General features: G+C 37.8%; 2 protein-coding genes across 4 annotated transcripts in view; one reads left to right on the top strand and one right to left on the bottom strand.

Annotated features, from left to right (window-relative positions):
• CDK19 (cyclin dependent kinase 19) overlaps positions 1-23452 on the top strand; it is a 179741-nt gene that overhangs the window by 125030 nt on the left and 31259 nt on the right. For all 3 annotated transcript variants that reach the window (XM_004264723.3, XM_033418655.2, XM_033418654.2), the window contains 2 exons: positions 4927-5037; positions 6499-6639. In XM_004264723.3, the coding sequence (XP_004264771.1) occupies positions 4927-5037; positions 6499-6639 (252 nt within the window). The remainder of the gene's footprint in view (positions 1-4926; positions 5038-6498; positions 6640-23452) is intronic.
• LOC105748958 (proteasome maturation protein-like) lies at positions 18679-19161 on the bottom strand. Its single transcript, XM_033418658.1, has one exon. It carries the CDS (start codon positions 19159-19161, stop codon positions 18712-18714), a length of 450 nt encoding a protein of 149 aa, XP_033274549.1. The 3' UTR covers positions 18679-18711.

Consider the following 23452-nt stretch of genomic DNA (forward strand, 5'->3'; position numbering starts at 1 on the left):
AGATTTTTTTTGCCTGAGTAACTGGAATGATGGAGTTGCTTCTAACTGAGATTGGAGAAGAGCAGTTGGAGAAGAGGGCAGGGGAGGTGGAGATCACAGCCTCAGTATCGGCTTTTAGCCATTCAAGTAGAGATGTTGAGGCAGTTATATATACATGCGTAGCTGCACTTCAGGGAATCTGTGTGGGCTAGAAATAAACATTTGGGAGTTAATATTTACAGGTGACATTTAAAGCCTCCAAACTGGATGAGATCACTTCTACATGCCACACATTGTGCTAGTCCCTGTAGAGATATATTTAAAATTGTGTTTGTCCTCAAAAAGCCTATGGTCTGCTAGAGGAGGTGGATGTAAACAGTTAATACTGTATAAAAGTATACTAATACAAATACATATCAAGTATACTAAGATAAATACATATCAAGTCTACTAATATAAATACATATCAAGTACAGATGATTCAGGGAAGTCAAATCTGAGTCATCCTAAACTCCATCACCCCCAAAGTCACACATTCAGTGGCCCAACCATGAGACATGCACGGAAGAAAGTCACAGCGTGGTACCTTGTATATCAGCTGACTTCTCCACTAACCCACCGTACCCAGCATGTTTCTAGTGATATTGGAGAACCTCGCTGGTGACACTTCTGCATGGCTTACAAGCCTCCTTATTATTTGCCCTTTGCCTTATCTCTTGCTTTACTTCCTCAGTTCTGTCCCTAGTGACAGAGGTGATCGATTTCTTTTTGTTTAATTGAAGTATAGCTGATGTACAATATTATATGTTACAGGCGTATAATATTAGTCTTTCACAGTTTTAAAGGTTATTCTCTATTTATAGTTATTATAAAATATTGGCTGTATTCCCTGTGTTGTACAATATGTCTTTGTAGCTTATGTTATGCATAATAGTTTGTACCTCTTAATCCCCTATCCCTATATTGCCCCTCCCCACTTCTCTGCACTGGTGACCATTAGTTTGTTCTCTGTATCTGTGAGTCTGCTTCTTTTTTGTTGTGGTCACTAGTTTGTTGTATTTTTTAGATTCCACATGTAAGTGTATTCCACATGTAAGACAGTATTTGTCTTTCTGTGTCTGACCTATTTCACTTAGCATAATACCCTCCAGGTCCATCCATGTTGCTGCAAATGGCAAAATTTCCTTCTTTTTTTATGGCTGCAACTCTGTATTTTTTAAACACCACTCTGGTTATAGAGTGAAAAATGAATTAGGAGAGGGAATGAAACAGACATAGTTTGCTATTTATTAGCCTCAGCCTGCCTTCACATTGATATTTAGTGACTTATAAAGACTTGAAGGGTTGGAATTCCCTGGTGGTCCAGTGGTCAGTACTCTGCATTTCCACTGCAGGGGGCACGGGTTTGATTCCTGGTTGGGGAACTAAGATCCCACATGCCGTGTGGTGTGGCCGAAAAGCAAAAAGACCTGTAGGGTAGAAAAGGCATAGTAGGTATGCAGAAATGGAAAGTGTATGTTTCTATATAATGCAGTTTTGGAGATAAGGGGAAATTTTCTAGTAAATGCATGCAGTTGCAAACTTTACCCTCTTCCCTCCTGTATGTCATATTAAAAGGTAACCTCAATGAATGGCAATTCCTCAAAAAAATCAAACATAGAATTACTGTAGGGTCCAGCAATTCTACTTCTGAGTATATAAAAGAATTGAAAGCAAGGACTCAAACAGATATTTGTACATCAGTCTTCAAGGCAGCATTATTCATAATAGCCAAAAGGTAGAATCAACCCAAATGTCCATGGGATGATGGGAGGGATGAATGAATAAGCAAATGTGGTGTGTACATACGATGAAATACTACTTAGCCTTAAAACAGAAGGAAATCCTGATACATGCTACAACATGGATGAATCTTGAAGACATGTTAAGTGAAAAAAGCCAGACACAAAAGAACAAATATTGAACAGATCCATTTATATGAGGTACCTGGAGTAGTTAAATTCATAGAGACAGAAAATAGAATAGCAGATACCAGGGGCTGGGAATGGGAGATGCATACTGGCACAGAGTTTCAGTTTGTGAAAACATTCTGAAGAAAGGATACAGTGGTGGTTCTTACACAACAATATGAATGTACTTAATGCCACTGAACTGCATACTTAAAAATAGTTAAAATGGTAAATTTTATGTTATATATATTTTACCACAAAAAAAGTGACCTGGAAATACCATGGAGCTGTAAGAAAGAACAGAAGGATTTCTGTAAACTAATATTGTACTGGTAATGTGAGATTTACAGGATAAAGTTAAAAATAAATAGGTGCTATCTTTTGTGTAAATATCATATTTGCTTTTATTTGCGTAAACAAACACTGGAAAGATTAACAAGTAACTAATAAAAGTTGTTACTTCTAGGAGGCAAGAGGGCCTGTGGTCACTGGAAGCAGGAGTGATAATGAGACATCTCAATGTATCTCCTTTTATGTACTTCTGATTTTTGAACTATATAGATGTATAACCTATTCAAAATAATGTCCAAACATAGGACTTAAGGGCTTCCCTGGTGGCGCAGTGGTTGAGAGTCCGCCTGCCGATGCAGGGGACACGGGTTCGTGCCTCGGTCCGGGAAGATCCCACATGCCGCGGAGCGGCTGGGCCCGTGAGCCATGACCGCTAAGCCTGCGCGTCCGGAGCCTGTGCTCCGCAACGGGAGAGGCCACAACAGTGAGAGGCCCGCGTACTGCAAAAAACAAACGAACAAACAAAAACAAAACAAAATAACATAGGACTTAAGGTAGATTCATTGTAGAGTGATCAGTAATTTGTAGTCACAAAAAACATAATTTTTTTAGAGGTATTGATTAAATATTGCTACATGTGACGTGCCCTCTCCCAGACAAGTGGGGTCCAGGGTTCAGGAGTCTGTGCCAGTGTTTGGTGTTTCAAGAGCCTGGTTTAGATGCAGAAGTGAGTTTCACCTTTCCTTCCCCTGCAAGCAGGAAAGAGAACATATATTCTGGGTAGACACTTAATAAAATCAAATTCTCTAAGTTCATCAATAGCAAGGTTGACCATGGCAAGTGAGGTCATCATTAAACACATTATTTGACTGAGTCTAGGAGCCTAAAGCATTCAAAAAGCAGGAAACTGTCTGAATATAGCTCTGCATTAATCTAAAATGCCGCTTTCTCTGATTCCATCATTAATTAGGAACATATGATGTGTAACATTTGCATCTGAAGCCAGAAGCAGGACTGCTTAAGATTTCTTAGGCCATGGGAGCAGAGACAGTAGCTGATAGCTGAGCACCCACCTAATTCTGCACCCCCAACCCTACCCCTCAGCATGGGAGTAGGACTGTTGTATCTTCTCTGGTCATTTTTCTTCCAGCTCCTTCTTTCCCACCTACATCCAACAGGAAATACAGGTAGAATCCTGAGGCAGGCTGTGAGAAGTAAAGACCTGCTAGGGGCAGCTCAGCCCATCCTACTTTTATTTCTTAGCTGTGTTCCAGGGCATATGGTTTGGAGGGAGAACCCAGGGAGTCACATCTGGGAATCATGCCCAAGTTATAGCTGGTAGAGCACTTTCCAGCAAGGTTGTCAAGGTGTAGGTGAAGAGAAAGAGCTGAGTGACAGAGGCAAAATGAGAGAATTGAGAAATCTGTCATTGAAAGTAGTGAAGAAATACACAACTGGGAAGTGGCCTATAAAAGTTGCAGAGGTGGAGTTCAGATGACTTTGACATGATTCCAACACAAGCATTCAAGGTATGCGCTACTCATTTAAAGTTATTAAGATGACTAAGTGATTTATTTCTCTCTGCCTCATTGATCTATTTGCATGTCTGTCTTCCCTACCACATTGTAGGAATTGAAGACAAGGACTTTAGCTGAACTGGAAAAAGCATGGACTTTGGAATCAGGCAGATCTATTTAAATCCAAACCTCTTCTCTTTCTAATGTTGAACTTTGCTCAAGTTATTTTTATTACACTGAACCCCAGCTTCTGTGTGCATCACAGTGTTGTTAGGAGGATTAAGTGTGAGAAAGACAATTTATAAACTCTCCCTTTTTGTATCTTCCACAGAGCTTTACATTTAAAAGGCATTTGAAATATTTATCAAACTGAGTATGTTTCTACCTATTAAGTCTGAACCCTGGTTAAGGACAGCATGAGGCAGGCATATTTATAAGGCTTTCACCTTGAGCAGCTAACGTTATTGTTGCTAAATATTTTATCAAGCAACTGCCTGTTATGTGCCAAGTACTAAGTTTTCACTTGCTGATCTGGTCTATCTTTCCTTCTTATTATCAGAGTCCAGCTTGAAGCTTTCTGCTTTGTGTAGGCCTATTCTTTTCCCTATTTACAGGACCTCTTCTCCACACCAATTTTTATCAGTGGGTTTGAGAATCATTGCCTTATGCTCATTACTCTTCTAAAAAACCTCAGTCTCATGCTCTAGGCATGGATAAGTTAGGGATTGTTAAATATCTTTCCTTCTTTTGTCTAATATTTATTGAGCACATACTGTGCTGGAGTGGATACAAAGAGTATTTCTGCTTCCCAAGTTTTTCCTCTAGTTAAAAAAAAAATACGCACATGTAAAATATATTTAATTATTTAGCAATATGATATTACTTTTGCTTTTACTATTTTACATTTTACCATGTAAAAGGATCCCATTTTAAAAACACACACATACACATAGAAAAAGGATTGGAAAGAAATGCACCGAGATGTTAACAAAGCTTATCTCTGAGTAGCGGTATTTGGGTGTGCATGTGTGTGTGTGTGTGTGTTTAATGTTGCTTATCTGGATTGTCTAAATTTTCAAAAATTTCATTTTGAAGTTATGGGAGTTAAGGCAAAACTAGCATGCCAGTATGCATCATCCCCCCTCCCCTTGCTAACAGGATAGTGACCCCTCTCTTCCTCTTGCATTCAGCTTTTGCGAGAATTGAAGCACCCTAATGTGATCGCCCTGCAGAAGGTGTTCCTTTCTCACAGTGACAGGAAGGTGTGGCTGCTGTTTGATTATGCCGAGCATGATTTATGGGTAAGTCTAAACTCACTTTGTTTTTAGGGTAATTTTATATAGGTATGAAGAAATAAATGTATGTGTTCCATACTGCTAATGCACAGAAAGGAAAACTTGCTCTGTTGACCATAGTTCAAAATAAATATACTAAATGTAAATTTTGATTTAAAAGAATTAGAGCAATAAACATTAGCATCCTGTTTTACTGAGAAGATAGTATTTGTAACATTCAGAAATTTCACTTCAAAAAATCTTACTGAGTGGGAAATTGTAATTTTAGCCAGGTAATTAAATGGCAGTTTACTAATATGTGTAGTGAAAATTGCTTTCTTTTGTGGTCCACACAGTAGTTCAAATTTAACCAGTTATGTACCTGTGAATAGTTTCTCTCTCTACATTAAGGTCAATTTGCAGCATTTTGCTATTTAAAATGGACTCCACCAAATGGAAGAGTACCTACGGTTTTGCAAATATTAGGGTTGTTTTTATCAATATATAAAAGAAGCCAAAATTTTTAATTCCAAATGTTTAAAGTTAGGAATCAGGGCATTTAAACATTTTATCCCAGGAGTTGCCAAAAGTAAAAAAATTCCAATTTGGCAGTAAGTTCAAATTTTGGATAATTAAATTTTGATTCAATATAGTGTGGTTTGTCATCTATAAAAATTATAAATCTTTTTAGGAATAACTTTAGCAAACTCATAGGTCTTGAAGGAGATTTCAGTTTATGCTTTTATAGCAGATATTGACAACAATCTCCTCTGCCATGGATATTTAGTACCCATTTTGGCATGTTTTGGACAAGGGTGGAGTGGACATAGAGGTGGATGTGAGGGGTGGGCGCAGGTAGAATTTCTTCCCCTTCATTACAAAGTTTTATAACCCACAATGTAACATGTGTACATAAAAATTTGAATATGATGATCTGGTTGTATTTATTTCAATGGGACTGAATTCTTCTTTTTTCTCTCCCTGCTCCTTTCTAGTTGTGATTTGCTATTTAATATTGACTATTAAGAATATATCCTAATTTCATTATGTGCCAAAGAAGGTGAACTTTCCAATAATTCTAATAATACATATAGCCAGTGATATTACCCAAATGCACCAACTTTTTATAGAATAGGAAAGATTTACAGGGTTTTTTTCCTTTTGTTTACTCTGTCAGTAGGGAATACAACTAATACAATTTTTTAGGCAGGTTTTTAAATACCAACCCTTTTTACTTCTTGGTTTTATTTAATGAAAATCTTAATGGTTTCAGTAAATGTAGTCATTATAACCACATTAATACTGTCATATTTACTCTCAATATAGATTGTTTTGGTTTGATCTTATTATTCAAATTATTTTTCTTTGTGTCATTATTGGCCTTTAATAAGTAATCTTAAAATGTAGAGAATTTATTGCAGCCTTGATTGTGTTTTATTGACACAGGCAAAGACTATGTTATTATAATATATATATTTTAATTTTTAGCATATTATTAAGTTTCATCGTGCATCAAAAGCAAATAAAAAGCCCATGCAGTTGCCAAGATCTATGGTTAAATCATTACTTTACCAGATTCTTGATGGTATCCATTACCTCCATGCAAATTGGGTGCTTCACAGAGATCTGGTAAGTATGTTTCTTTTAAATCGCTCAATATGTGTCTTTCTCTTTTCAGAAATATCTTTTCTTCTTGGTACAGTTACGATGAACATGAATTATAGAAAAATTTGAAAATACACATAAGCAAAAAAGAAGGAAATAAAAATCGCTATAAGCCTATGATCAAAAGATTACCATTATTAACTTTTGGTGTATATTCTTCCCTTACATTTACGCACAGCTATAAAATGTCATTGTGATTTTCAACAAATGATTGGCATAATCTTTTTTTTTTTTAATTTTTACTGGAGTATAGTTGATTTACGATGAGCGTAATCTTAATGGGATGGTCATATGCGAAACAAGTACCTTTTGATTCATTTTGTTTTTCGTAATTTTGCTCACCATTAGTAAACAGTTTAATAATTAAAGACTGAGTTCACATTGTTTTCAAAGCTAAACTGAAATAATGACACTGCCTCCAGTAAATAGAATGTTATTAGTATTAACAATAAGTAAATAAGTAACTAACAGGGGAAATATATCAATACTTATTAGGCATATTATCCATAATTCAAATGTTTGATGTTTGGTTTTACTTTTTTACTCAGTACACATATAACAAACATTTATTAATGTCAAGTTATTTTATTCATCTTTTCATTGCTATCATTTTAGTTTATGTTGATGAGATTTTTTGTTCTTAAGAAATATGGGTACTTAATAGCTGTAATACCACTGAGTTTATAGTTGCAAGTTTTATTTTGCTTAGGCTTTTGCAGATTCTAGGGATATAGTAGGGATAGATCTAGGTCGACTCAATTTTTTTAATTGAGGAGAAGTATTTATTATAGAAAGGAATGAATACATAAGGGGATCTAGATAGTACCCCTTGCTACCTTGTCAGTCAGGCCTAGTCTTCTGGCTTGAGCATCTCTTGATGTGGCATTGAAGTTACATTGGGGCCAAATGACAGGGACCACAAAAATGCATTTACCATTTCAATAGAAGCATTTCACCTCATAATTTTAAACTAAGGTTCTCAAAGCCTTCCACTTATCCACGTTACTATTAACTGTGAATCAGCATGTTTTAAAATGATCCTTGGGTACCTGAAGTTGTTCTAGGTCAAACCTTCCTTCATAAATGTTTTTAGATTTTAATTTGCTGTATATAACATAGCCTATGTGAGTTATATTTTTGAGGTCATATTCATGTTTGAATCATTGATCAGAATCCTTTACTGAAGATTAACTGATCTCAACTCTTCTCTTTTTGTCACAAAATTGTATATTTTGTTCTACATAGCATAGATTAACACATTTTATTTGTGATGTCACTGCCTGAATATCCAGTGGTACTAAAACCTAATATAACCAGGATTCAGTTTTCTCCCATCCAGACTTGCTGCTGCTTTAGTGTCCTCTATTTTGGTTATGGCAGCACCCTCCTCCTAGCCTAGAAACTTCTTTTACCACTTGCAGACCCTTGTACTCCACATCCAGAACTTGCCTAATCCTGTCAGTTTCACCTCTAAAATATCTCTTCCATTCATCTGTTTCCATTCCTAGTGCCTCATTCCTAGTTCAGGCCTTTATTATCTTTTTCTTGTAGTATGGTGCTAGCCTCTTAAATTGTCTCCTTATCAACAATCTCTTTCCCTTTCAGTCCACTTTAGATCTTCTGAATAATTACTCAGCCCCTGCTTAAGAACTTTGAAACAGTTCCTCATCGCTTACAGACTAAAGCTATAGTTCCTTTTTTGGCTTTTGAGGTCTTCTCAGGTATAGCTCCAACTGCCTTTAAAAATTTTCTTCTGTATCCCTGTAATCTTTTACTTACACTGTACTGTTTAACTATTGATTGTTCCCTGGATCCTCCTGAGAGTTCCTGCCTCAGTGGCCTTTATTTCTCCTGCTAAAACTCCTTACCCCGTCTCTACATATTCAAATATTACCTGTCTTTCAGGACCTGCACAAATGTTAAAACTTATCCTCATATCCATCATTACTTAGAAATAATCTCTCCTCCTTGTTGGTTGCTGTTGTACTTCATCTTTACTTCTCTTCTGGCATTTGTCTATTAGTACTATAGTAATTTATGTAGATGCCTAGAAGATGTTCTAGACCATAAACTTATTGAGAGAGTGGGATCTATGACTCATTTTGGTACACTACTGCTCCAGTACACAATAGGTACTGAGTAAATATTTCCTTAGTGAATGAATATCAGTAAGAATATTAATTACTACGGAATGTTTTTGGATCAGGTAACATATGTATTCAGCACACTTCTCAAATAAATTTTTATTATTTCCTTGTATGTGCAAAGCATGAAAGGGTGAGGACAGTACAAACATGACTGTATCAAGACCTTCTCAGGAGTTTAGTCTGAGAGAAGAAATAATGACATGTACACAAACAATTTTACTATCCGATAGACGAGAGAGAATGTGAACATGGCAATGTGAGAAGTACAGACTAAATGCTATTCAGGGTTAGAAGAGGTTCTGAGTGGGGGAATAAGGACAAGCTTCAGAGAGGTGCCATTTGAGCTGGACATTGAAGGATGAGTAGAATTTAAATAGAGATTTGAGAGACGAGGGTAACCTAATGAAGTGTTGGATGTAACATTTCTGAGGTGAGAAAGCACTTGAATTATCCCAGAAAGAGTGTGTAGTTCTGTCTGGCTCAAAAATGGATAAGCTGAATTAGGGTAGTATGAAGTAAGACTAGGAAGATATGGGTTGGAGCCTGATCGAGGAAGGCCCTAATATCAGGCTAGGGAGTTTGTTTGTTTTTAAGTGCTAAAAGTTTGTGAGCAACAGAATGAAGTTTTTTTTTCCCAAATGAAATTATTTTTCTCCATTAAAGAAGCCACCATTGATTATTATTACTTCATCCATAGCATGGACACAATATGTATGTTTTTAATTGAAGTATAGTTGATTTACAACATTGTGTTAATTTCTGTTGTACAGCAAAGTGATTCAGTTATATTTATTTATACACACACACACACACACACACACACACACACTTTTTAAAAATATTCTTTTCCGTTATGGTTTCTCATAGGATATTGAATATAGTTCCCTGTGTTATATAGTAGGACCTTGTTGTTTATCCATTCTATATATAATAGCTTACATCTGCTAACCTCAACCTCCCACTCCATCCCTCCGCCAACCCCCTCCCCCTTGCAACCACCAGTCTGTTCCCTATGTCTGTGATTCTGTTTCTGTTTCATAGATAGGTTCATTTGTGCCATACTTTAGATTCCACATATAAGTGATCATATGGTATTTGTCTTTCTCTTTCTGACTTGCTTCACTTGGTATGATAATCTCTAGTTGCATCTATGTTGCTGCAAATGGCATTATTTCATTCTTTTTTATGGCTGAGTAGTATTCTATTTTATATACGTACCACATCTTTATCCATTCATCTGTTGATGGACATTTAGGTTGTTTCCACGTCTTGGCTGTTGTGAATAGTGTTGCTATGAATGTAAGAGTGAACGTATCTTTGTGAATTATGGTTTTGTCTGGATATGTTCCCAGGAGTGGGATTGCTGGATCATATGGTAACTCTATTATTAATTTTTTAAGGAAACTCCATACTGTTTTCCATAGTAGCTGCACCAACTTACATTCCCACCAACAGTATAAGAGTGTTCCCTTTCCTCCACACCCTCTCCAGCATTTGTTAGTTGTAGACTTTTTAATGATGGCCATTCTGACTGGTGGCACCTCATTGTAGTTTTGATTTGCATTTCTCTAATAATTAGTGATGTGGAGCCTCTTTTTTTAAAAAGTTAATTAATTAATTTTTGGCTGTGTTGGGTCTTCGTTGATGCGTTTGGGCTTTCTCTAGTTGTGGCAAGCGGGGGCTACTTTTCATTGTGGTATGTGGGCTTCTCATTGTGGTGGCTTCTCTTGTTGCAGAGCATGAGCTCTAGGCATGTGGGCTTCAGTAGTTGTGGCATGTGGGCTTCAGTAGTTGTGGCGTGCGGGCTCAGTAGTTGTGGCTCGCGGGCTGTAGAATGCAGGCTCAGTAGTTGTGGCGCACAGGTTTAGTTGCTCCGCGGCACGTGGGATCTTCCCGGACCAGGGCTTGAACCCGTGTCCCCTGCATTGGAGGATTCTTAACCACTGTGCCAACAGGGAAGGTGGAGCCTCTTTTCATGTGCCTATTGGCCGTCTGTATTAGCATGGACACAATATTGAAGATGTGTTCTGAAGGTGGTTCTGACCTAGTATAACACTTGTTTGTATTTTACCTATACATTCCCCTAGTGCCTCTACTGCTTAAGTAACTCTAATAAGATTTAAAACTTTAAGCCAGTAGGAATATAGTCTGTGATAGCCTACTCAATTCTTTCTCTGATCATGAGGCCTGCTATCTGGACCATATTGTCATGGTTTTGCCAAAGTATTTTCAGGAGTAGAAGATTTAAACTGTATGTTTACTTTATAGATATATTCAGTGGTAGATACAGAAAGAGTATATCAAGTATGAATATGGTTAAAAGGGGTATGTTGGAGACATTTGAAAAATTATTATTTTGTATGTGAGGTGAAGAGTAGAGTTGCATTTTTAGTCAATGGGTTAGGGTTTTTAAATGCTTCATTTCTTATTATGATAGGGAATCTGGCTTTACACTATTTGTTAGTCACAACTGTTTCAGAGTGCATACCATCTCTAAATTTTAATTTGGTGTGAGAAACCTAGAAAATCCATACAATTAAAGGTGTTAGAGTAAATATAAATTTGCAGTAATAGTATAACCTAACAAATTTAAAAAGTAAATAAAAACCGGTGTTTTGGACTTCACACAAAGAAGCATTACATCATCAGTGAGGTTGGTGTTTTTCATTGTGATTGATTTCATATCTAGAACAGTATTTTAATTATGTCATTTGAATACTAGAATTTAATACAGAAATAGAGAATTTAAATAAAGTCACCAAAAAGATGACTTATATTGAGGAATTGCTTTAAAAGGAAAGGAGAAAAGGAGCTAAATATATTCATCTTAGCAGAGAGACAGTTGAGACATAAGTTTATAAATATTTGGAACTTGTAAACACCAAGGGAGGAAAGATGTATTTTAATTTTACAGCAGGATATAGCTAAGAGTAAGAAGATGAAATACAGGATGACTCATTTTTATGGGATTACTATTCTGGTAGGTTGGAAGAATGCCAAGATATAGTTTATCTCTTTTTCAAAATTATGAGCTTCTTGGGCTTCTCTGGTGGTGCAGTGGTTAAGAATCCGCCTGCCAATGCTGGGGACACGGGTTAGAGCCCTGGTCCGGGAAGAGCCCACATGCCTCGGAGCAACTAAGCCAGTGCGCCACAACTACTGAGCCTGAACTCTAGAGCCCGTGAGCCACAACTACTGAGCCCGCGTTCCACGACTACTGAAGCCCGCATGCCTAGAGCCCGTGCTCTGCAACAAGAGAATCCATCACAATGAGAAGCCCACCCACTGTAACAAAGAGTAGCCCCCGCTCGCCTCAACTAGGGAAAACCCGTGCACAGCAACAAAGACCCAACACAGCCAAAAATAAACAATTAATTAATTAAAAAATAAAGATACTACATGTGGGGGCAATTTGTTATTAATAGACATGTAAAATATACATAGCCAACATGTCATAAACAGCCTACAGCGCTGTTGAAAATCCAGTAAAAATTCTGCCTGAACCAACGGTGTGTCATAAGGAAGAAAAAAAAAATCGCCAAACCAAAACTATGTAGTTTTGCCAGTTAATATGCCAAAATCACCCAGAGTCATTTATTACACATTTCTCTGGAGCTAGAATGTCTGTTGCTTCATTTTATTTAATCAGCAAGTCCCAAGTCTAAACAACATTTATCATCTCACAGATTCTATGGGTCAGGAATCCAGGTGTGGCTTACTTGGATTCTCTGTTTCAGAGTCTCTTTGAAAGGTTGCAGTCAACTCAAGTCTTGATTGGGAAGAGTCCACTTCTAGTTCACTCACGTGGTTATTTGCAGGATTCATTTCCTCACAGGCTGATGGGTGGAGGCCTCCTTGTTTCCTTGTTACGTTGGCCTCTCCATAGAGCATCTCAAAACATGGCAGTTTTCTTTACCAGAGTGGCAAACTTGAGGGCGAGAGAGAGAGAATGTGTGTTAGCAAGATGGAAGTCACAGTCTTCTGTAAGTTAATCATGGAAGTGACGCCTCATTACTTTTGCCGTATTCTGTTCATTAGAAGTCACTAGGTATAGCCTACACTCAAGAGGAGTAGTTACGTAAGAGTGTGTATACTGGGGATGGGCATGATTGGAAACCGTGTCTGAAGCTGCGTACCATAGAGTCTGAGAGGCTTTTAAATGATGTTTGGATCCTGTTATTGTCCTTTTAATTTAGTTATAATATAGTATAGAAAATGCAGGAAGCTCCCTCCTTTCATATATAATTTTTTCCATGTATAAAAATTGCTTGTGTAGTAAGAGTTTCGGGATAGTTCTAGAGAGTGAAAAAACATTATAATGTACCAATTATTCCTTCCCTTTTACGTTCTTCAGTGACTTATTCCCAGAATTTGGTATATGTTCCTTACTTTTCCCCTCCTCTTCTCTTCCCTCCCTCCTTTCCCACCCTGCATTGAACCACAAGTTTAATCCACTTAAATCTGGAGGGTGTGTTCAATTGAGATCCAGGATTTTTCACTTTGAACATACCTAGAGGTTCTTTCTTTGTTATGCAGTCTGAGGCATATGCTTATCACTAATATTAGTACTTTTTTATTTCTATTTTTCTTTTTCACACATTTGTGTAAAGCAAAAGTAAAAATGCAAAGGAAACTTTAAATGATAGCAAAACCTTTGTTTTCCAAGTTTGGTAATGCTGCTGAGTTGTAACAGCTAGCTGACAAGCAGTGAAAGGACAGCATGAAATATAGTCCTTTAGCCAAAAAGAGCATTTGAAGACTTTTTAGGAACAGCACAGTATGAAAATCCAATATATGAAGTCAAAGATGGCCCTCTGTTTTCTACTCAGCTGGAAAAAAAGTGCTGTGCTGTTCTTCTTTGTGAAAGTTTGATTAAAATAAATGCTTGGTTGTTGGAGAATTGTCTAGAAATCTCTCTTTGCCTCACAGCTTCTCTTCATAACTTGTGTGACTAGGAGATGCATCAAGTCTTTAATTTTGTCTATGCTAAACAGGGCCTGATAAGGCAAATGTTTATAATTCAAAGAAACCCTTAAAATCTTACTGTAGCCATCATGGCAGCATTTTGCAAGCATTTTCATAATGTTTTAGAGTTTTAGCTTTGCTTAGTTCTTATGATATGGGAGCTTTGAGATCCTAGATTTTAAAAAAAATTATTTCTGGACTTCTCTGGTGGTGCAGTGGTTAAGAATCCGCCTGCCAATGCAGGGGACACGGGTTCGAGCCCTGGTCCGGGAAGATCCCACATGCCACGGAGCAACTAAGCCCGTGCGCCACAACTACTGAGCCTGCACTCTAGAGCCTGCGAGCTACAACTACTGAGCCCACGGGCCACAGCTACTGAAGCCCACGCACCTAGAGCCTGTGCTCCGCAACAAGAGAAGCCACTGCAATGAGAAGCCCGCGCACCGCAACGAAGAGTAGCCCCTGCTCGCCACAACTAGAGAAAGCCCACGTGCAGCAACAAAAACCCAACACAGCCAAAAACAAATTAAAAAAAAAATATTTCCAAGATAGTTAATCTTGCTACTTAAGCCTCAGTTTACTCATTTGTAAAATGGCAATAATGATAGGTGCTTTATATTGTTGTTGATTCCATTGTCTTAGCTCCAGAGTTCCTGAATTCCTCCTGATTTCCTTTCTGTAGAAGCTTCTGTCCATTCTTCTGAATATCATCAGCAGTGCAGCGATGCCCTTTCTTTTAACCACTTGCTTCCCCAGAATTCCTGTAGCCTGATACTCCTCCTAGCCACTTATGCTTTACAGAGTAGAGCCCTACTGTAAATATGTGAAACATGCTTCTTGGTGTTTAAAAAAAAAAAAGTAGGCCATGTTTCATCCAGTTTATATTTAAATATTGCTAAATATTTTATATTTTAAAAAGTTTAAAAAAACTGGCTTAAATAGATCAAAGTTAGTGTTTCACTTTTCATTCTAACAATTCCATGCTAATCAAATGACTATTATTTTTCATTTGATTTATTAACGTTTCACTTGACAAATTGTGACAGAAAGCAGCATTTATTTTAATATGATTTAGTCACCCTAATTTCTTTCAGAATGCAGAGCTAACAATGAAAAAAGTTAAGTATGGCCTGGTTATCTTCTAACCTTCAATTTTAGGTGATTTTGGACAATTACAGATCTTGTCATGCTGAAGAATCACACTAGGGCTTTTGCTGGTGACCTTTGGTTCCTAACTAGTTCCTTAGAGCTGGTCCTCCACAGTCTGTGGCTCAGCTGCTCGTGATGGCAGCCTGAAGGCCTTTGATGGTAGTCATGTCATCTGTGTACAGATGCTTCTACTGCTTCTATACAAGGCCTTGTAAAGATAGATATGGTAATGTTTCTTACAATGCTCTGGATACTGTGACACACAGCTTACAAATGTAAGAAGGTATTATTGAGGTGTGTTCTAGATACGGGGCTGTGATTCTTTCTGGCATGTCAGTTTTTCCATCATCCACACCATAGCCCAGTAACCGGAGCTTGCAGCAGAGCCCTGCACATCTGCTGGTTTGAGTTAGAGCATAGTGCTCTACCATCTGTTTGACAGGCAGGTGATACACACTAAGAATCACACTTCTAAGAGGGCCAGCTTCAAAGGGGACGTGGTTTGACTCACAGTGGCTTATGAGGCCTCTGAAGGTTCAGCTCGGCGACAGGGCTCTTTTGATGATCCTGACTTTAGTATAGTTCTCTTAGCCTGTACTGACAAACACATTTCTAGAAGGCTATTTGCCAAGTTAACTTCATAGTCCCTAAAAGGGTATATAGTCAAGAAATACTCCACAGTGACAGCAATGGCAGAAACTGGTTAGGAGTGAAGGCTTACAGAAGGAGCCCCAGTACTTTGAGGCCTATGTTTAGAACTGAAGAATCAATTCAGACATACTATTTTATTAAATTAATTTTATTGAAGTAGAATTTATGTACAATAAAATATATCCATTTTAATTACAAATTGATGAATTAGGACAAATGTGTATGCTACCACAGGCATTCTATTTGACCAACACCGTAGGATGATTCAAGATCCCTTACTGAGAATGATGGTGTCTTCGTCAAGAGGGGACCTTGCATTTAAGGACTGATGATTCGTTTCACTGGGAGATTATTTATGATGGTTATTTTGTGTGATCATATTTTCAACTAAGCACACATCTGGGTAGAAGTCTTCTGTTGGTGAGGACTATAAGTCAATTAAGTATTGTTTATTTGCCAAGTGTGCTTTTGTTCTCATAACCCTGGCCTGGGGTGCATCTCTGAGAGACTTAGGTTCTAAGCCTGGGTCTGCCACTGTGGACAGTGGACTTAGTTGAGGTTATAGGTTTTTTGTGTTTCTTCATGAGTAAAATGAGAGGGCTGTTTGATAACTTCTACCTCTGGCATTCTTAATTTCTCATGATAATAAGAATGAATTATTTGATTTGAATGTGACTGTCACAAATGTAAATGGAAAACTACTTTCTACCAGTGTTGCTTCTCTGCAGATGGATTGTACTAGTTAATGAACAGGATAGCATCTGTGAATACCTTTGTAGCCTTGTTTCCTGGCCTTGCTGTCAGTGTGGAATATATCTTGATTATACTGTTGGTGACCTTGAAGTTTGTTAGGTAAATTGCCTTCTAGATACATGTGTTTGTCTTGCATAAAGCTTTTTATAAAGGCTGCTTTTTATTGGTTCTTGTTAGAGAAAAGAAAACCTTATCTCTGCAGTTCAGGCCTGTAACCACTCCTAAAAGGCAAAGACAAAGAAGTGCATTGTTAACTGTTGTGCAGAGCTGGGCTGGCAGCTGTTTACCATGAATACCGAGGTTTAATTAACATAAGTACCCGTTACAGATACCTCTAGACCATTTTAAGGTAAAATGAAATTAATCACAGCCTTTAGTATTATAGACTGCTCATTTTAAGACAGCCTACATCTAGTTATTGATACATAATTTCTAACTGGGAAGGAATTTTCGCTGAGAAAGAGCACTTTAAATAGTGGTTAGGTTCTCTGAATACAAAGGCCTATTTAACCCACAGTACACCTAAAGTATGACACTAATAGAACTATGGAACCTAATGTCCATTTTTCTGGATTTCTGTGGGGGAAGTACTGGTTTTTAGACCTAGAATGTTTGCTTTATAAACATATTTCGTCCTTCTAAGGTGTTCCAGACAGTATGCTGGGCACTGGAAATACAGGGATAGGTAAAATACAGTCCCTTTCCTAATGAATGCGTGGTGGGGAAGAGCCACATAAATTGATAATCAAAATAGTAAGGTTCAAAAGAGAAACTGTAAAGTATGTTCAGGGATTAGCTATGCATAAGGTACTGAGAGTACAGAAGCATACCTAACCAGTTGGGATGGGGCTCTCTTGGAGGACTGAGCTGAATCTGAAAGGATGAGTAGAAATTTATAAGAATGACTTGGGGGACGTGGGTGGGGAGAACATTCCAGGCAGAGGGGACAGCATGAATAAGGGAATGGGGTAAGAAACTGTGAGCGCTTTGATATTACTGGGGCAAAGCAAAAAAGTAGTGAAAGAAGAGGAAGAAGAAAGAAGTAGGGACCAGATTACAGTGGATCTTAATTGTCACGTTTAGAAGCATGGGTTTTTCCTGTGGTCAGTCAGAGCTGAGCTGGTCAGGTTTTTGCTTGAGAAACACTACTGAGACAGGGATGTGGAGAATTGGTTTGAGGGTGCAGGGATAGCAGCTTTCTCAGGCTGTTGTAATGAGCTGGTTGAGAAATGATGAAGGCCTGAATCAGGTCAGAGGTAATCAAGATGGGGGGGGGAGATAGCAGATAAATCTTTAGGAGGTAAGATAATCGGGCCTGAGGATTGGTTAGATTTTAGGAATAAAGGACAGGTGTTCAGACTTCTGCTTTCGTTGATTGAGTGACTGAGAAGGGAATACTATCAGAAAGAGAGACAGTGAAGATTCAGTTTGAACAAGTTGAATTTGAGATGATTGTGGAGATAGCCAGCATACAGTTGACATACCTCTAGATATATAGAAGCTTAGAGACCTAGAGGTATAGATTTTGGAGTCATTGGCATATGAGTGATTGTTGAAACCCCGGACTGAATTAAAATTAGGTCTTTAAAAAATCTATATTCAGAAGTGAGCTTGGCATATTTCATGGTAAGTGCTCACTCTGGTTTCTTAACAATTTCTTTCAAAATTGAGAACTTGCCTACCAAAGGACGATGAATACTGAGCATTGGCAATTTTCATTCATTCATTTAATTGTTCATTCATTCAACAAATCTGTTTTTTTAATTGACGTCTGCTGATTGTTTTATTTAATTTTTCACTTTAAAAACAAGACCAAAATCAAAACCTCTGAACTTATACTTTTCAACCTGAAAGAATCAGAATATAGTTATAATTCTAAAGTAGCATCAATAAAGCAAGTGTTATTCTTATGAGTATTAATGGACTATACTGAAAGAAGGTAAAATATAATACTTTTATTTTGTACTTACTTTGAAATGCTGCCACTGAACAGATGTTTATTCTGAAAGATGCTACTATGAAGTTTGCAGACTCAAATACTGATAATCGTTATGTAAAAGTAAATTTATGGAATAACTAGAAAACAGGCTGAATTGGAACCTGTGGATAGTTTTATGATATTAATTAGCAACATTTTTTTAAAGATATAGAAAGCTATTGTTTTAATATAAATTAGAAGTTTTAAAACCATCTCCCTTTAGTGCTTTCAATTATCACATAAAGCAAAGACCCAAATAATTTCAAATGATCACAGATACTATTTAGGCAAAAATTCTCATGTGTCAGTACTTTTAATGTTGTGCACATCAAATTATAGTAAAAAATGACTATAAAGATGCAGCCCCTCTATTTCCATGAACAGCACACTGCATTACAGTAAACCGAGCTTATATTCAACCATCAAATGTGGTTCTCCCATTATTTCATTTTGTGACGGGTCATTAAGAATATCTTCAAGTCCAATAGTCTCATCATTACCCCGCAAGATATCCAATGAAAAGTTTGAGCTGCGAAGAAATGGAAGACACTGAACCTGCTGCACTGCCTTGAATTCCATTTGTAGTTTTAGTGGAGCAAATAGACCCTGGATGTTTCTCAGTGTGGAAAAGTTCATTTTATCTTGGTTGAGCTGGAAATTTTTTTCTGTTAATTCAAGAGGATGACTGGGCAAAAGTTCATTTTTCACACAAGAAAAATCTTTTCGAAGAAGATCATGACTTGCAAAAGGTCCACTTGCTGAAAGTTCAGTAACTGGAATACTGTCCTTTAGCTGAGATCCAAGTCCTCTGGCATTCACCTTCAACTCGCTCTGCGAACCCATTCAACAAATATTTATTAAACGCTGTATGCCTGGATTTCAGCAGATACATAAAGTGGTGATAGAAATATCTTCCCTGCCCTTTAGGAGGTTGCAGTCACAATAATCAGATTCTTTATATTTTTAAATCCTTTACTGTCAATGAAGTTATTTTAAGAGGTAAAGTTATGATAGACTGATGCTACTAGCAAATGACTATTGTGCTTAAGAAAAAAAGCATGTCTCTCACTCTTAGTTCTTTGTCCTGTTTGTTACAATACAGAATCTTATTTGTTCAAGGTGAACAATGGAGAACAGTGTAAAGAAAGGAACATAAACTGAAAATTTTCTCCTGGGAATGTACTTCTGTATGAAATGTGACGAGAGTCATGCCACTTCTGTATTTAAAGAAAAGAATAGTTGTAGCCATTAATATTAGGCTAGCACTGTTCATTGTTCAGAAACTAGTCCAGTTGATGTCTGATTGGTTTTTTCCTATTATTCAGGATTGTAGACAGTTGTGTTTGTTTTTCTGTCTTCTTTACTGGTGCTGATGAGAGTCATCTTGTGGGTTTCATATTTTTGTTCCAAATGTCCTGGTGTAGGAAGTGTAAAGCAAATGTAGTAGGATAATTGTATATCTTTAGGCTGTTCTATTTATGATGTGCCAATTAACTGAAATAAATGTAACCCTGTGAAAAAAATTGATTCTATAAAAGGAAAAAGCAAATCTAGAATACATGCAAAACATCATGAATGTACATTCAAGAATTAACTAAATTCTGCTAAAATATAGATATTTCAAGAATAATTTCTGAGTAACCATACTGTTTATCACATTAATTCCCTGACTTTTGCCTTTAAAATAAAATTTAACTAAAACGAACCCTGCAGCCTTGATTTGTCTGTCCAATTTTATTGCTGATAACTTGAATATGAGACATCCAACTCCTGCCATTTCTACTGTTTCTATGGTAACTAAAGTGTGCAAACCCAGCAGTATCACTTTCTTTCACAGCTGGCATTTTGTGTTCACAGTAAGAAGAGGGGTTTTAGTAAAGCATAGTCTGTGTTAACTGGGATGTAACTAGGTCAGAACAATTTTGGTATCCTTTTTTCATTCTTTTAGGTTTGTACGTGTGTGTGTGGGTGTGTGTGCATGAGCTGCAGTTTCCTTTGTTTTTTAATAGCATATACCTTCACTTAATTAATCACTGTCAAAGTTAGTCTTTTGAAAATTCAGCATAATATCTGTAAACACAACTCAGTGTGGAATCTTGAGGGTTATATGGAGTTGTTCAGAGACTTGCCCCTAGCCCTGTAGGTCCTTGAGTATTTCCCTTAAGAAGAAGAAAATCGATGTGAAAATGCTTTGAAAAGTTAAATGCATTTTTTAAAATTTTATTTTCCATTATGATTTATTACAGGATATTGAATATAGTTCCCTAAGTTAAATGCATTTTCATGGTGATCATGTTATTTATTTTGCTGTTATTGTTGTTATTTTGAAACATCGAGTATCTTATGACCATAACACATTCACTCGTCCTGAAGGGGACAGATAAATCCCAGTTAAGAGGTGTGCATTAAAAAATGATTCCCGGGCTTCCCTGGTGGCGCAGTGGTTGGGAGTCCGCCTGCCGATGCAGGGGACACGGGTTTGTGCCCCGGTCAGGGAAGATCCCACGTGCCGCGGAGCGGCTTGGCCCGTGAGCCATGGCCTCTGAGCCTGCGCGTCCGGAGCCTGTGCTCCGCAACGGGAGAGGCCACAACAGTGAGAGGCCCGCGTACCGCAAAAAAAAAAAAAAAGATTCCCTCTGTGATTCAAGATTTTTACTTGACTACAGGAACCCTTCTCTATGGATACTGCCCAAGCTCTAGGTTCCTTTCTCAGACTGTACAAAAGAGCTCACAGTCGCTGCTCCCCTAAACCATGTCACCACTTCTGCCCTCATCTCAGGCCTCACTCTTAGAGCTTCCATGGGCTTCAAGTAGATCACGTCAAAGGTATTCTCTACTGTCTTCAGAACTAGCTAGATCCTCTTTTCTCTTTCTCTCTCTCTCTCTCCTCATTCCATTGTGGTTGTGCTCATATTCATATTCTCTGTTTCCATATGGTGTGACTGCAGGAACTTCTAATAAGAGCTAACAGTGATCCAAGATGAACTTCCTGCTTTTCTCCCATTCAGCAGCTCATAATCTATTTTCATTTCTTATACGAAGCAATTTTTGTTCCCTTATATCATGCTTTGTGTTTTTATCTTATATATTTATTTTAAAAGGATTTAATTCCTAAATCCAAAATTTAGGAATTGCAAACAGTGTAACAAATGGTACATAAAATGGTTTATTTGATGATTTTACAATTTAAAAAATTGTTATATCCCAGAGATTCCCATTCTCACTAAGGCCTTGAAAAATGTACTCTAAATCTGCCTTTACCTTTTTTCCACTTATTTGGGTCTCATTTATTGTGTCTAGCTTCTGTAAATGCACAGAAATTATTTTTTCTGTGTCACCAGTGACCTTCTAATTGTCCCAAAGTTGCCTCTTCTCAGCTTTCATTCTGTTGCACCTGAAGGCTACCTCTTCCTTTTTAAACTCTTAGCTTCTAGAACCCTATGCTGACCATTTTCTTACCTTGGATGCTCTTTCACCAGTTCTTTCACTGGCTCTTATTCTTCTACCCTTTATTCCTCTCAGCATTATTTTTTTCTTATATTTTAAAAATACCATTTATCTACTTGTAAACAATACCAAAATATACAAAATCAAACATTATGGAAATATATAATGTAGTAGAAAATGGTAATCTCTCCAAACCCTGCTATCAGAGATTGGGCAGGATATATATAAAATAAATTATGCAATTTGTAAAAATTATGGGTAAGATGGATAATATAACAAAACGATGCTAATTCTAGTCATGAAAAACCTAGTCTTTCCGAGCCCCCACGTCATTCTGTCTGACCGGCACCCCTCCCTAACCTTTGCTCCACCCCTCCTCTGCTGCCCCTGGGCTAACTCCCCTCCTCTCACGTTGACTGCAACCGCACTGACCTTGCTCTTTCTCCAGTGAGTCACCCTGCCAGCTCACCAAGGTTTTTCCTCACTGCTCCGAACACCATGATCTTGCTCTGCTGCAGATCTCGTGGCAGCCCTCATCAACTCTCAGAGCACAGGCTAGACAGTGCTCAAGAACCCATCCAGGGGCTTCCCTGGTAGCGCAGTGGTTGAGAGTCTGCCTGCCGATGCAGGGGACACGGGTTCGTGCCCCGGTCCGGGAATATCCCACATGCCGTGGAGCGGCTGGGACCGTGAGCCATGGCCGCTGAGCCTGCGCGTCCGGAGCCTGTGCTCCGCGGCGGGAGACACCACAATGGTGAGAGGCCCGCGTACCACAAACACACACACACAAAAACAGAAACCCATCCAGTTCTGCTACCCAAATGACTTGTGCCAAGAGCAGAACCACTGCAAACAGCAAGCAAGCACTACCTAGGGTTTCCTTCTCTTTAGAATCATCAGTGCCTTACCACTCTGTTCTCCCCGATGCCCACTGTTCTCCGTAACGTGTCTCTGCTTTACCTGTGCCTCAAGCCTTTCAAGTTGCTCTTCCCTTATTACTGCACTTTCTTCACGTCTTATCCCAGATGTTACCTTCTCAGAGAGGCATTATGTAAGTAATTTAAAATTATGCTTAAATGATGTTGGAAATAACACCCTGTCATCCCACTCCCAACAGTACCTATCCCCATTCCTTGCTTTATATATTATCTTACAAAGCATAACAGTCAAGAGCCTATCCTTTAACTCAATAACTGGAATATTACCAATAGCTTGCTTCTATTTATGTTTTTTCCCTCATCCTGTCCTCTTGTCTCCTCCCAAGAGGTAACAAATATCCTGAATTTTGAACCTATTATTCACTCCTTTTAAAAAATAGGTTTATCACATTTGTATATATGCCTGAACAGAACATTTTTTAGCTTTGCTCGGTTTTAAGTTTTATGAAAATGGCATCCTGTGTATATAGTCTTCTAAAACTTGCTTTTTTTCTCTCAACATAATGCTTCCAAGATCTGAACATTTTTTACTTTTGTCTGTAATTCAGTGATTTTCACTGCTGTTTTAAAATTCATTGTGTGACTCTACCACGATTAATTTCTCCATTTTCCTATTGGCTAGAAATTTGGGTTGCGTCCAGATTTTTTTTTTTTATTACAAACTGTGCTGCTATGAACATTCTTTGGTGTTTCTAAAAATGGAATTACTGAGTCAAAGGGTATGCAATTGTTCAGTTTTGCAAGATGAT

Source organism: Orcinus orca, chromosome 12 (assembly GCF_937001465.1).
Source record: "Orcinus orca chromosome 12, mOrcOrc1.1, whole genome shotgun sequence".
NCBI classification, from domain to species: Eukaryota; Metazoa; Chordata; class Mammalia; order Artiodactyla; family Delphinidae; genus Orcinus; species Orcinus orca.